The 15,608-nt window shown below is 40.8% G+C and overlaps 1 protein-coding gene across 1 annotated transcript; it reads left to right on the forward strand.

Annotated features, from left to right (window-relative positions):
• Positions 1 to 706: 706 nt before the first annotated feature.
• Positions 707 to 11,262, forward strand: LRRC31 (leucine rich repeat containing 31; the record flags this gene model as incomplete). The annotated part of the gene is given in 9 exon segments (XM_057369418.1): positions 707 to 998; positions 1,898 to 2,047; positions 2,429 to 2,696; positions 5,036 to 5,205; positions 6,082 to 6,249; positions 7,000 to 7,167; positions 8,227 to 8,394; positions 9,541 to 9,708; positions 10,533 to 11,262. Coding segments are annotated over 9 exon segments (1,872 nt in total), but the record flags the coding sequence as incomplete, so codon positions are not given.
• Positions 11,263 to 15,608: the final 4,346 nt, after the last annotated feature.

Here is a 15,608-nt window from a genome sequence, read left to right on the forward strand (position 1 = left end):
CCTCTTCAAACAACTATCTCAGGGACGCGCAGTGGTCTGTGGAGCAGTATTAAAAGCTGTGCTGCCACTTCCTGATTTCTGCCTTGAGAGTGTTYTAAGCTGGGACATGACTGGAGCATTTAAATGGACTCCTCACCCCCAGGAACRGCAGGCTGACTTTGGCATAGAGTACAGAGGCACGGAGGCATCGGGAAAGAGCCCACAAACCACTCGTGCAAAGCAGTTACTCTCAAACTGATGAAGACAGAAACTTGTGAGAGAAAACTACACGGAAAGTTCCTATTAAAGAAAGAAGTGAGGTTTTGTTTGCATGGCATGGCTCACTGCAAGCCCTGAAAGTGCTGTAAAAACTGCAAAGTGTGAGAGATTCTCAGGTGTAGCAATGGAAAACTCAGGTATGTTCTGTGTTTAAAATAATTCCTCTCTACAGCAGGAAATCACAGCCAGGGAAAGCAGGATTGCTCTACAGCTCAGTAACTGAGCATGTACATCTAGGTACTTTGGTTTGTATCATTTTTGTATTTCTCAGAAATACAGSTGGGACAGCATATTAAGAGCCAGACTTTAAACCATGCCTCAGCTTTTTGTAATTCTAAGTGCTGGACACTTATATCATGGCTATGATGTATGGTTGGATGGAGGCAATGGTGGCAAATTCTCAGTGCCTTTGCCATTATGAAAAAAAGGTAAGCAAGAGTAAACAATATTAAAGCTAATTCTGTCTGCTGATCCCCTGAAAGATGACCTGCAGAACTGCCAGGATAGGCATGAAGAGGACAACCCAAAGAGTTCCCCATTTGACTTTGTTATCAAGAAGTTCCAAGGAAAGAAGARTGCTCCTGAAAAAAAGAGAGAGCAGCCTTCAGCCACCAAGCAATTCTTCAAGGGCTCTGACTGTGGGAAATCTGAAGGCAAGGACAGAAGGGAAATTGAAGAAACAGAAATGAGCAAGTCTGGAGCTGATGATCAGAGTGAAAAGCAGGATCTCTCTGTAGAAGGTAATGTTGGTACAATAATGAAACATATATATGTATATGTTTTAATTTCATAGAAAATYAGCTGTTTTCTTGCTATATAAATCTTGCAAAATCCTATATTGGCTGCGTACAGTTTATCCTCTAGCCAGGATTTCCTTCTGATGGGAATATTATCAAGGATGTACTCTCTGCTTTGACAGGTGCCAAGGCAAGGAGTTAGGCCCATGTTACTGAGGAAAGATAAAGCTTTTGGGTGGCTTCTCTCTTGGTCTGCAATGTGAGAGTCTGTGCTGAGGTCAGCTCATTAGTTGCAGAGCTTATTTGGTTTCAGAGCCAAGCTTGGAGCAGTAGCTTGGTTTGTTGTCTTTARGATGTGTCTCTGTCCTGCTGTCCTGCTAAAGTCATCTGTAGACAACAGGAATAGACATTTCCCATCACTTGACACTGGGCAAAGGGAGGGGAAGGGAATCCATCATGGGAATACATATGTGTTATTTTGCACACAGTAGAACACTCTTTACATCCACTCCAGAGAAAATGGAGCTATTTTTTAAGAGGAGCTTGAAGGTGAAGCTTAGAACATCATCCTGTGTCCTAATGGGTTGGGGTCAGTTTGGGGTAACAATGAGAGGGCAGCTACTGGGAGTGGGATTGCTATTTTCTGTAACTTTTTGCTTTGCAAAGCCTGCAGGAACTGCTTTACACGGATGTATGAAAACGCACCAGGAGCTTTGCAGTGATTTCATCTATAGAGATCTTATCAGTCAGGTTGTTGGTGCACATTGATGATGAAAAAATAGAGTCTGGTTTACTGGCAGATTTACTTCATTTTCTCAAGTCTTCACCTGGCAGCCTCAGGCAGGTTTGATACCTTGTGTTAGCAGCAGAAGTAACCAGGGCATTATTTCTTTGTTGCTCAGATGGACTTTCACATCTCACTTCTGAAGTGGACTCACCATCTGGTGAGCAGAGACTTAACCAGTTCATGGAGAAACTGGGCAAGGAACCCAACAGCAAGAATCTGGATCTAAATAATTGTGCACTAAGTGCAGCAGATGTAACAGAACTGGGTAAATGCACGTTTTATTTAACTTCATATATTTCTTTCATTTTTTATTTGCCTGTTCAGTTATTCCCTCTTCTATTTTCCCTTTCCTTTCTTTTATACAGCCCATACTAAGATTTCATCTAATGATCCCAGGTCCCTGAGAAATATCAATKAATAAATTATATAAATTAGGTAATACATCTAAATGTAAAAAACATACCAATCTGTGAAGCAGATGAATGTCCTTACACTCAAGCTACAGATAAGAAAACTGAGGTACAAATTGTCATGGCTTTATAATTCTATATTGGCTGTAGAAAACATCTCAATATTAATATGCATTGACATTCAGGGTGTGCAGAAACATGCAAACAGAAAAGCTTTTTCTTTTCTTTCCTTACAGCTTCTCTACTGCCATTTCTCCCAGAGCTGGAAGAGCTCAGCCTGTCCTGGAATGGTTGTGTTGGTGGGACTTTGAAAGCTCTCACTGTCCATCTTCATCACGTGAACCTGTTAAAAGTCCTTCGACTTAACAACTGCAGGCTGACAGCTGAGGATGTCATCTCCTTAGGTACAGGATTTCATTTRCATTTACTTCCAGACAGCTTGTGGCTAATGTAATCCATCTCATCTCTTCCCACATCCTACTCCTGCTGCTTCTGCACTGGGCAAAGYAAACTCCTGCTGTGAAACAGTAGAAACTTGGGCTTATGAGTGACCTTATACCTTTAGGTAGCTCTGCAGAGTTCATTCCTCAGGGTCTGAAGCTTTCMCACTCAGAAAGGAACAGAAATCAGTCCTATTTGCAGAAAGAATGTTTTCAATTTAGATTAGTAATTTTTTGGCTAGAAGCAGAGTCAGTCACAATAGGCTCAGCTTAGGTGTCTGAGCTGCAAGACAGGTAAGTGCTCATCTTAAAAACCCCAATGGTCTTTTGGGAGGAGACTTAAAACCAGAAGTGCTGCCTCGAAGCTCTATGACTTGGTGTTTTTTCAAGCCTAGGAGAAGTTTGTTCCTCTGCTTGCTCTTTGTTTGGAGTGCCTGCACCCTGATTTCTGCAAAGCACAAGATGTAAAGGTTTTAAGATGGTGTAACAAACTCAGGTTCTGGCACTGAGTCACTTGTGGGCCTGGACTTTACTCTGGGGTGGATCTATGGTTTGTACTTAAAAGATGAGCAAACACAATCAGTTAGGAATTATAAAAGTTACTGCTTATTTTCTAAGTTCTAGAGTGGGTCTGAGTTATAAAGCTGGGGTTTGTTTATGTCATTGATATTGAAGCCTTTTCCAGGAAAAGTTCAGAAATAAAATGACATACGTGGTGGTAGATCAAAAGTGAGTCATACTATCTCTTGGGGAGGAAATACRCATCTCTACAAAAGCTGGTGAAAATAACTGCTCTGCTTCTGATGAGTGTAAAATCTGTATTTAATTTTCTAACTTTTTTTTTCAGATTTATTTTGTACTTTTTCAAACTCTTTTTTCATATATTTGGGGTTTAGTTTTGTGTCTTTCTTTTTCTTTTGAGTTTTATCAGTTATTTTCCAATTCATTTATTCTGCCAGGTTCTTCAGTGCTGTTTCCTTCCCCGTTCAGTTTAGCTTCTGCTGGGACAGCCACAAAATTGATCACAGGACTTGAATTTCCAGTCAAAATGCAATGCCCTTGACATGKGGAATAGCAACAGTCAGTTTGCATTGATTTTGCCTGTGATTTTGAAAACAACTTGTGTATTTAGGCCAATCCTGTCTGTGTGACCTTGTCCACATCTCCCTGCAGAATTCTGGCCTCTTGTGGACTCAGCACATCCTGCTTAGAAATCAATGTCTCAAATATAACCATAATATCAACCTATTCTAWGTGATTGCTCAGAGCTTGACTGTTAGAAGTGGTAAGAAACCATTCCTGGAGTTATATTCCTTTATTTATCTTCTAGGAGGTAAATGTGTCTGGAATCCTACAGTCCTCATGTCAAACAGAAACAGGCTATGCTGCACTTCCCAACTGCTTAGTAGTCAACACTGAGGCAATAATTTAAAATAAATGTAAATATAAAAACCAAAAAATTAAGATGAGTCCTCTCCTCTCAAACCTGGATATTCACTTACAGAAATAATTATTTTTCTATTATAAATCTTTYGTGAAAAATTAATTATGAAAACCTYRCAGACATGAAAGGATGTTACTATTRAAATAGAATTCTCAATTATTAGACTTGAGATCAAAAAATTGTGTATTACACTTTGAAATTGTATTTGCATATGGTCTGATTAATTGATCATTTTTGGGAATGAGTTTTTGCAAATATGCTCTGCCTCCCTCCTCTACAAAGGAAGTTAGGAAGATGGATTTTACAGTGGAATGTTAGTATGTCAAAGAAACATTAACACACTTCAGATTGGCAGGTGTGTCAAGTCTGGAAAAGGCTGATTTTTCTGAATGTAATAAAAATCATTTCTGTCTGCCTTGAAATCATGGGAAAGTTAGTTTGAGTCAAAACAATGCACATCTTGGTTTCTTATGAAGTGAGTCAGAAATTCCTGTCAGAAATGAAACTTTCACATTTCAGAAATAGCTGTGAGAGGATTTCTTTCATTCCCTCCAAAATGACCTGTGGACACAGTGCAGAGGATGTTGGAAATTTGCCAAACAAAACAGAGCAGAACTCTACAGGATGGTAATTTCAGACTTGTCACTTGCATTGATTTCCCTCTAGACTGRACTTTCTGGGTCCCAGCACAGATGAGGGTTTGGGAACCTGAATAAATTTCAGGTTTGTTTGCACTGTGACAATGACTCGTGATCTATATTGCTCCTTAGACAATGTGAGATTTTATGCAATATTGCTGCAGAAGCAATAGTTCATTTATTTAACATTTTTCTTGGCAAGACATTCAATATAAAGTAATTTGAGAATTAAGTAGCTAACCTTCCTATTTAATATAGTCTATGYATTTTCATCTGCACTGAAATTGATACATAAAATGAATCATCCTAAACTTTTGTTACAGGAGAGGCATTTGAAATTKTTTCTCAACTTGAAGAACTGGATTTATCATGGAATAGTAACATAGGTGGAAGACTATCCCTRCTGACAAAAAAACTCCAGAAAGGATGCAAATTAAAATGTCTGAAAATTACAGACTGTAACCTGACTGCAAAGGATGGAGAATCCCTTGGTACGGGTGTCCATCGAGTTGGACTGAGACTGACTTCACAAAAATGGAACTTGTTTGACTTAGATGGTGGTTGTATTGAGCTCAATATTAGTGAAAAGTTAATTAATTTCAAGCTCTGCATTATAACAGTATTTATGATGTGGGGATTTAATGCACTTTCTTTCARAGAAGAAAGCTGTTCTCTCTATTCATATGAGGGATGGTTTAGAAGATCTAAACCACAACCTGGCTGCCTCAATGGTCCATGGTTTCTGGATCCTTTGAGACCCTGAGCAAAAAAATGTGCGCCAGAATTTCCAGCACTGATCACTTAAAATTAAACAGCTGAATTTGTAGTCAGCCATGGGATTGGAAAGCAGGTCTGAGGATTGGGAATTTAGGCTGAGCTGGCAACCACTGATCACTCCTCCCCTCTGTCCTCTCACCATAGCAGCTTAATCCTGCTATCCTGTGGTCTTTTTATCTCATTGTGTGTTTTAAAAGGTGTTTTCTCAGTAAAGAGAAGCCCCTGGGCTCTCATCTTCACTGCAGGAGGAGTCCCATATGTAACACACATTCCTACATATTTTCATTAGAAAATTTTCTTTCTCTTTGTATTTCTGCTTTTTATGCCCCTGTGTCTTTCTAACAGTCCTTGTACTATTTCACTTTTATTTTAATAAATGTTTTTCACAGATTTTGTTGATTCCTACCCAGTATTTGTTTTGCTGTGTTGTTTAGGTAGAACAGGAACTTAKCAAGTCTAAACCACACTTACAGGCAAACCCAGGCCACACCTTCCTGTTTATCAAGGTGCTGTATTTTTCTAGAGTTCATCTGTATGTATTCCAGGCAATTACCAATTCCTTTTTTATTTTATTTTATTTTTTTTCCCAGCTGAAATTCTAAATGTGATCCCAAACCTCGAAGTATTAGATCTCTCTATCAACAAAAACATTGGCTGCAGCATGAAGGTTATTGCTCAAGATCTSAAAAATGTGCCAGGTTTGAAGGAGTTAAACTTGCACATGTGTGGATTAAAGGAAGACAGCCTCCAGAGCTTAGGTTAGACTTTATGTTCAGAAAGGCTTTTATTCTGGATAAATTGTACATCTGAAAACCATTTAAGAAAGGCAGTGAGGTGGGATTTTGCTGGTGGTTTGGCAGTATAAATGGGCAATYATTATTTGCTGTTTGAGGATTGATAAAAGACTACAGTGCCTTTCAGCAGGAGTCAAATTTATCTGCCCTGAACTTGTGAAAATCAATGGGGAGAGTCACCCTCCACACCATTTATCTGAGACACATCTCAGGGCTGATGAGTGGCTCCCTGGACGTGCTTTCTCTTTCCCCAGACAGAACATAGACAAGAACACAAATAGGCCAGCTAACTTTTAACAGGATAATCCTGCTCTCCAAAGGAAATCAAAATTCACCCTTATCACTTAAAGGGTGTCCAGTGAAGCCATGTGAAATGAGCTTGTTATTTGTGTCTCTCCCTAGTGGATGTGGCAAAACAACTGGCATTAATTAGCACRTCCAGCAGTAATTTCTGCAAAAGGCTGAGGATTGACTGGATCTGGGGGATGAGCTGGCCTCACCTTCACCTGCTCTCCCAGAGAAGAATGGAGCTGCATGGWCGGGGAGGCTTTGCTGTATTACTGYRTGTCTGCTGTGATTATACACTGAAGCTTAGCCCAGGAGCTTTGCCTGCAATACCTTGTGCAAACTTTGACGTTAAAGTGAAGAGAGCCAAAGCTCTGACCTGGGCTGTTGTGGCAGCCAGTGACCAGCTYGTTCCCTTTTCCATTGCAGACACTGCTTTACAGCACCTTCCAGAGCTAAGGAAATTAGACATCTCGTGCAACAGAGAGATTGGTGGTGGCTTTAAAGACTCAACAGCTCATTTGGCCAGCTTGAAAGATCTGGAAGTCCTTGATCTTCACCAGTGTTGTGTCACAGAAGAGGACATGACCGTTCTGTGTAAGGACATGTTGAGGAAATCCATTAAGGATCTTGTTTTTCTTTCTGAAAATATCTGAGAGACATAAAAGATTCTGCCTGGCAGAATAGCTGATCTCAGTACTTTTTTCATTAGGCAGCTCTGAAAGTGYAGTGTGGGGGAGAACTTTCTTGATGGAATGGGTTTTTTGCTGAACCAAATGAAATCTCAKAGTGTGATCCCACATGGAATTAAGGACCTGAATCTGCCATGATTCAAACCCACAACTGAAATRTGTGAACTGCCACCAAACACTGCTTTTTTGGATAATCAGTAATTTAGGAAATATCCAGGGACAGTTCCCCAGTGGTATAAGTTGGATGGATCCAAGGTGTGTATGTGCAGGGAAATATGACTGCCTAAAACTCTCTGAGTGAGCTGCACACCGAGTACAGAGTGATTTTAGGAGATCTTGCATTGCTGCTACTGTGTGCTTTCTCCAGGTTGWATTAATGCCAACTATAAATGCTACTGGGAAGAAAAAAGTATTTCTCAATCAATTTGTGAAACAGTTAATTTTTCTCCCTCTGTTATCATAATTTTTTGACATTTGTCTTTACTCTTAACAACAACAAAAAAATCCCATGACTCAAAGCCTATATTGCCCAAATCCCATTTTCCATGACAAAGAAGATAACTTGCAGAGCTGATGAGGATGATGATAAAGCTCTGGGAAATATTCAGTATTAGTAATATCAATCATGATTTACTTTTAATATATTGAATAATAGAGAATAATAACTTTAAATAAAGAAGTTTCAGTTARCAATGAAGTCATTTGGAATTTCCCTACTTTACCTAGAAAAATTCCAGGAAGCCATGTTCTGACAATCTTCCACATAGTATGGAATATTTAATTTCTTAAACAGTTTTACTGAAAATGACAAGGCTATTTATTGCCTAAAATATTACTCATCATAGATTTGAATGTAAAAACTTGGCCTTGACTTTTGGATTGATTTGAAAAGAAATTATGTCAGGCAGACTACACATTTGTTATGGATCAGTGACTGTCTAATAAATATTTCATRTTTTCATAGCCCAGGTGATACCTTTACTCTCCAGTCTTCAAGAGCTGAATTTATCCTCGAATAAAAATGTAGGAGTCTCATCTGATCCCCTTCTGGGCAGGCTCAGGTTTTTACCAAGGTTGAGATCTGTGACCATCAGCAATTGYGGCTTAGGTGAAGAGTCCCTTTCAGCACTAGGTAGGAATGTTTCTTTAAAGTATATCTGTTCTCTRTGTRTCCCTKTAGGACAAAGCATTCCCTTYTCCTTTGGCTGAAYTCCAAGGATCATGGTTACCTTACACCTCAGGTCCCAAGTGAGAAAGCCTGTGGTGAAACCAGTGCTTTGTGGGACCAGGTTGCAAGRGAAGAGAATTGTATGACTTCCCCTATTACACCTGAAGGAATGAAATTCTCTTAGTCCTTTGTCTGATAGTGAGCTTTTATATACTCCTTAATTTTTGGGAAAAAACAGAAAAACATGGTTTTATGTTATGCTGKAATCATAGTCTGGATGTAACACTTCACTCAGTGGGGTAAAATTTTGACTGAATGTTTCTCACCTCACTGCAGGTRAAAAATTTCAGTAGAAACTTTCTGGGGTAGAGTTCAGCACAGGGCAATGGAGGAAATGACTGCAGTGGTGGAAAAAGATACTGCACAGACATGAAGAGAAGTCCAATCTAATGCAGGATATRTAAATTCAGCCTCTTTTGCCTACTTGTTGCAAATCTCTGTGGATTAGTGGCCTTTGATAGGTGTTCCATATGGCACATGAAATGTTAGTACAGAGGGATCGTTGTGTTACTGTRTKCTGTGCACTTSTAYTTTGTRCTGTTTACTAGTGACTTTAAACCTRGAGTAAGACCTGACTGCCTCCAGCAGAAGCAGTAGAAATCTGAATGGTCAGAGGTCCCTGCAGAAAGAATGTTATGCTTATATCACTACAATTATGTATGAGTGACACTATGGAAATCAGAGTTGTCAAAAGATATAAGCATTTCACGTTAAATAGTGAGTTCACAGCAAAAAAGATGCTGTTTTAAAATTGATGTAAAATGGTTCAAAAGCAAGCTGTTGAATTAAATTAATTCAGTGTGACAAGGCTATGCAAATAATACAAATATAAAGCCAAAAAAACCTCTCCATACAGTCCTGATAGATTCTATAGGCTGACCCTTCTTATTTTCTTTTGTCTGACTTTTATTTGGGGTAAAAGAATTCATTCTAAGCACAAGTAGCCAGCCTGTTAGGATCCTACTTATGGGTGAATTGCAGGTGAGGTGTCTGTTGAGGCCGTGTTGTTTTCTCTTAGTAAGCAGAAGTTGCTGGTCTTAATCTTTTCAGCTGAGGCTGCCCTTCACCTTCCTGAACTGGAGATATTAGACCTTTCTTGGAATAAGTGCGTTGGTGGGAACCTAAAGCTGCTTTTGGGAGCACTAAAGCTTGCAACGGAGATTCAAGTGTTAAGACTGAGCAGCTGTAACTTGGTGGCTGAAGATTTGGCACTTCTAAGTACGTATAACATGGTATTTACTAGCACTCAAGGAGCCAGGGCATTTAGACCACAATTCAGAAGGGGCTTGTTCCATGGGCTGAGCACGTTTTTTCATAAATCAAATTAAAACATGGAAAATACAGGAGTATTTTTCCCAGAAAGGGCTTTCATTTTTTTCTGTGTGTCCTGGACATGCCCAGTGAAAAAGCTCAAAAGGCTAAAATGCAAAGAATCTTTTAGCACTTTTATGTATCAATTAAAAAAAAAAAAAAAAAAAAGTTTGTGATTCTGTGGGCCTGACTCAGGGATTTGAGTGTCTGAGATTTGCAAAAACTGTGTGACAGCTAACAAGGCCCTGGAATGTGAAATCTGGTGAGTCAAGCCTGGATATTTTTGACCTTAAAAMCCATCACCCTTGATGGGTGTCTCCTTTGCCAATCATATGTTAAYGATTCCCTTAGGGTATATTAGGCCCTCCCACAGTGAGAGGTGGCTGTTGTAGCCATGCAGCCTCACCTAGTTTTGCTTTCCTCTTTCTAAAACTCCCTGTAAAGCCTGTCTGCCTATTATAATTGTCATTTGATAGAACCTTCCAACTGGCTCCAAGGTTTTCAGGTTGTCCTACACTTTTAACTCAATACTTTGTTCCTTTTGAACTGGCTGTATCTTAAATGTACACTACTTCAGCTGTGATAAAACCATCTTTCTGAGRTCAGCAGCAAGTGGTTTTATGTTACTGCTTGACTGTTGAAATGAGGTATTAAAATACTACTCTCCTTTTTGAGAAGCTTTCAAAGCAGTTGCCAGGATTTATTAGTGTTTGTGTCTTCATCTCTTGCAGCATCCCTGAGGCAGGATGGCCATTTAGCCAGATTGCAGAAGCTGGATTTGAGTTATAATAACAACATCTCTGATGAAGGCTGGGCTGTTTTCTGCCAAGGTTTGGGAGCATTCAAGGAACTCTCAGAGCTGGATGTGAGCTTGCGGCCATCGTCCCACCGGGACTGCGGGCCATGGTTCAGGGAGCTGGTGGCAGCACTGGTACAGCTGCCAGCCTTGGCAGAGCTGGGCTCACAGAGATGGGTCCTTTCAGAGTCCCAGAGGAAGCAAATGGAAAGCTTTAATCAAGACAACAAAAGAAACATTCGTTTTGACTGTTGATGAAGGTTGGAGGTGTCTGGAAGGCCTTTTGGGAGCAGCACGTGAACCAAGCATTACGTGTCTCTGACTCAGAGGACTGCAGTTTTTAATAATCTCATGAAATAAGTTCACTGTTGAAGAAAACTGTTATTTAACCTCTGCACCATAGATCATTCCATTTAATAACATATTCTTTCAGATCCTCTGGGCAATGCTTACACTGCTCAATCTTAATATTATGAATATTGAAATGGCCACGGCCCAAAGAGTAGTGCTGAGTTCAGAGGGACACACTGCAGATTTGGCAGTGAAGGGAAGGGCTGAGGAGTGTGTTAGTGCAGATGGGTGGCCAATGTGAATGTGGCCTCAGAAAATGCCTCTAATGTGAAAATACTTGAAATCGCCATATTTTAAATTTTAGTTGATTTTCCAAAACTTTTGCCTCTTTGTGAATAAATTAAATCTACATAACTGGGAGATTTGGAAACCCTCTCAACAACTCAACATTGTAGATTCTCCAATAAGAAGAATACAGAAAGAGCTTGTCTGCCTCTGCTCTGGCCCTTGATGCCATCTCATAGTGTAGRTGAGACCTGTGTAGAGAATCAGCATAAAATCAAGGTAAGAAACAATTGATTGGTGTCTTTGCAAGTCTCAGGGRCAAGGAAAAAGCTGTGGTACATTAAATCAGAGATATGTCCTGCTACCTAAACAAGAATTTTGGACACAGAGGAATCYGTAAGTGCCAAATTCTGGCATAGTCACTCGTGTCATGGAGCATGTTAACCCACACGTGAGCTCCAGGACTGCAGTGGGATTATTCATCGGTAAGGTATTTTAGGAAGTAAAGATATTAGATCTGCCCACTGAGTGAGGAGTCTTAGAGAAATCCTGAGGCAGCTTGAGGGATAAAGTACTGCTCAATTAGCTCTGAGCATCTCTGCATGCTGCAGCAGTCTCCTGGAGGAGAGGCACAACAGGATCATTGGGTGGCACTTTCCTAACTTGATMAGGGTCCCTTCAGTATATTTTTCACTGCAGATGCTGATCAATATTCAGCTTTCAGTCCATGTGACCCTTCCAACATCAGCTTTTGCCTGTTCAGGGCTATAGCCAGCAGCCTACCATGCTGTGCTGATACCTATTGATCATTTAATCCATGATTTCATGGAAGAGTCACCCTGGACTTCCTGGTTCCACTTACAGTTCCACTTGAATTTGGCTCYCCCAGCTCTGAGAAATATGAGTTGGAGTCTCTTGGTCAGGGGTAGCAGGGAATTGCTGAAGCGTGGGATGAATGATTTCCTACGGAGATCCTGAACTTCTGAAACAAAGCAAAGAGCCCTTGTTTCAYACAGGACTGTCAAGAGAGATTTTCAAGCAGTGACTTAAGCCAGGACAGTTGTTCAAATGTGTAATACCATCATGTCTGTTTAAAAACAGCACACCAACCTGTTCTCTTTCTCACTTGTCTTCATGTGACTATCCTCCCCAAATCTGCCTTTGATCCAACTAGGAAATGGATCCTTTATCTCTTCCATGAGAATTTCTGTGAATTAATTCTTTCCCACCTGAACTTCTCTCGCTAGTTCATCTTTGGTGTCCAGATTCTGTTGAAATCTTCCTGACTGAACTGGACTTCAGTGTCGGGGTTTCTTGTGCTTTCATGGCTACTTTCCTCATTCTCAGCTCCAGAGAACAGTACAGATCCACTGCTGGCAAATTCTCCCCTGCTCCTGATCCCCCTGCTGAGTTCTTCACCCTCTTATGATTCTGTCATGCCTATTGTGCCACTAAAAAGCTTTTGTTCCTTTTATCACCTTGACTAAATGTCCTGTCAATCTGCCAGTTTGCCCAGAAATCTCTCTTCCAGTGATTTCTTCCCTGGTAATTTCTGATTCATCCTTCTCTCTGTTCCTCTTTGCCTTCACTTAGGGTGAAAAAATTTCATTAGACGTTTCCAAACAATCAAAACAGCCTCAGTTACTCAGTGAAATGGAAAATGAGAACAGAGCCGTCCCACTTTCCTGCAGTCCCAGCTCTCTCCTGCCAACAGCATATTAATGAGATTTCAGTATCGATCAAGAGCCAAACAGAAATAAGTTCCATACCCTGGATGTAGATTCAGAGAGCACTACATGGAGATGGAACTCTGGGAGAGCTCATCTCAKACACCCTGCTTTCCCCACCTCCTGCAGGATGCACTGCCTTCCCTGGAGCCACACAAAGGGAGGGAGATCAGGACTGCAGTTCTGACCAGCCAGTTAAACTAAATAAAGGGTTCTGCTCCCACCCACTCTGCATTTTGAACCTGCACAGTGGCTGGCCCAAGTCCAGCTCTGTGCTCTATGAATGCTACAAATAGAACTGTGAGGGGGTTAGGAGGTAACTGAACAATACAGAATAAAAACTAGACAAGGACATTGTGTGTCCAGGACAAACAGCTGTCTGCCTGTCAACTGCTGTGGAAAGACATGGTTACATATGAACTGGTATGTAAGAATGAGAATAATATTATGTCTGCCATGGTTCTTTTGAGTAACAAAGGTGTTGTGGTGTGTCAGAACCAGAATCATGGCAGAAATTGTATCCTGCAGAACCACTGCTTTCAAATAAGCCTGTTGTACACAGACATCACAAATTGTCACCAAACCACCTCACAGATGAGCAGTAATACWAAGGATGTGACAGCCTGCAGTCATTCATGGTGCTGTCATTATAGATTGTCAAAACATCACTGAAGAGTTTTGCAAAAATGTGGAGATACTTTGAAAACAGCTTTTTACACCTCTGCAAGACAGGATGGCAATGCAGATCCTGGTAGAAGTGTGTGCGTCCTGAGTGTCTGGAATGCTACTCCATACTTCCAAACAAGGTACTGATAATTTCTGGAGGTAAGGTGCATAAGTAAGATTTATAAGCTGTGGTATTTTTGGGATCCTTACTAAACACAGAGAGACAGCATGAGTTTTAAACACTGAGCTTWGATATTATTCCTGTTCTGACAGCTCTGGCCTGATGCTGCACCATGGACCTAAAGAGATTAAGACTCCCTTCAGTCCTGTATTTGAGARCAGCTGAAGTCCATGGAATTTCCATGTTGAAGCAGATCAAGATCTTTCCCCTTCTATTGTTCCTGCCYGCAATTTACTTATGTCTTCTGGCATCCATTTAATTCCTTTATCTTGTCCCAGCTATAATTTTTCTAATGACTCCAGGAAAAGATCTCATTTGGAAGATACTGAATTGATTTTCAGACAGGCTAAGGCATTTAAAATTTTCAGTTCCTTCACCTCMRCAGGTATCTAGATGCAGTCATTAAAAAGACATATTATGTCAATTAAATAGTAATCTTAGGGATTTTGTTTTCAGGGAAGAAATCTCCAAAGAAAATTTTGTGGAGCTGCATTACTGTTGATAGATGAACACAGAATATTCTCCTCATTAATGTCACATTATACCTCACAGTATGGTAGAAATTTTGGCAAAGACATCTATGTTGTTTCCTGTGCTGGAAAGATTTCTTATGGGTTTAATTTTATTTCTTAGCAGAAACATTAGTCAGCTTCTTMATTTCCTTTGTATGCACAGTGCAGGAGAGAGCAATTTAAATTAATGAAACCTGAAAGTGAGTCTTTTGCATAAATTACTACTTCTGTAAATGTAACCTCCAAGAAGAAAACTGCAGCAGTGAAAAAATCCTTGGAAAAGAAGCACTGCGTTATATAAAAAGGAAGGTGTATTCTGAGCCCCCAAATGAGGATGTCTATGGATATTGTTACACCTGCCAGCCCAAGGGTGCATAATTGTTCATTATCAAATGAACAGCAATTGTTAATAGAGTTTAAGACATTAACAATARCATCCATTTTTAAATTGCCCTTTGCTCATTTCGTGACATATTGATTCTATGCAAATGCAGCTTTATTTTCCAGTGTACACATACAAAAAAAAAAAAAAAAAAAAAAAAGAAAAAAACTGCAGCAGTTCCTCCAGTCAGAATTCCATCTTTATGATTCAACACAAAGGTCAGTCTTTCCTGCTTTTTTTTTTTCTCTCTGCCTGAATACTGAGATGCCAGAAATAATGAGGAACCCAGGCTGGGGAGTGTACCAGTGGAATATCCTTTCTCACTGCGGTAGGGAAAAGTGGCACTTGGTTGTAATGGGGAGGTATCAATAAAATAAAAATTAAAACGAAGGAACAAACACCCTCACATTTTTCATATTCCTTTAGAAAGATCTGATGTCCTGACACTGATTAACCTGGTGGAGAACCCAGGCACAGTGTGTGATGTGGTGTTCCTCACATAAACACGGGACAGGGATGGCAGCAGCAGAGCTGGTGTGGGATCTCCCCCAGGCTGCCCAGACACTCTGAGTGCTCTGATGTCAGGGGGATTCCTCAAACCCGGAGGGAATTTGTGCAGGAGATTATCAGACAGACCCAGCACAGCCAGCCCCTGGCAGTGCTGCAGTGCAGGGAAAGGGAGCCCACCCCCTCCTGCCTCGGAGGGCAGTGSTGAAATCACCGGAGGGATTTATTTGCAGGAGAGGCCAGCACAGGAATCTTTGAAGGAGCAGCTGATCCATGTAACCATGGAGAGTTCTGCAAAGGCTCCTCGGAAACCTCGGGCAGACCAAATCCGTGCTCCGGGGTGCAGTGAGGAACCTGTCGCAGGGTCTGGGCAGCGCCGGGGGCTCAGCCCCGCACAGGGGACACCCGGGGCTCCTGGCAACCCCCAGCCGGTCCCTTGTGCTGCCAGCCTGGGGCACCC

Source organism: Malurus melanocephalus, unplaced genomic scaffold (assembly GCF_030028575.1).
Source record: "Malurus melanocephalus ecotype Western Australia unplaced genomic scaffold, MMel_1.1 scaffold_108, whole genome shotgun sequence".
Classification (NCBI taxonomy): Eukaryota; Metazoa; Chordata; class Aves; order Passeriformes; family Maluridae; genus Malurus; species Malurus melanocephalus.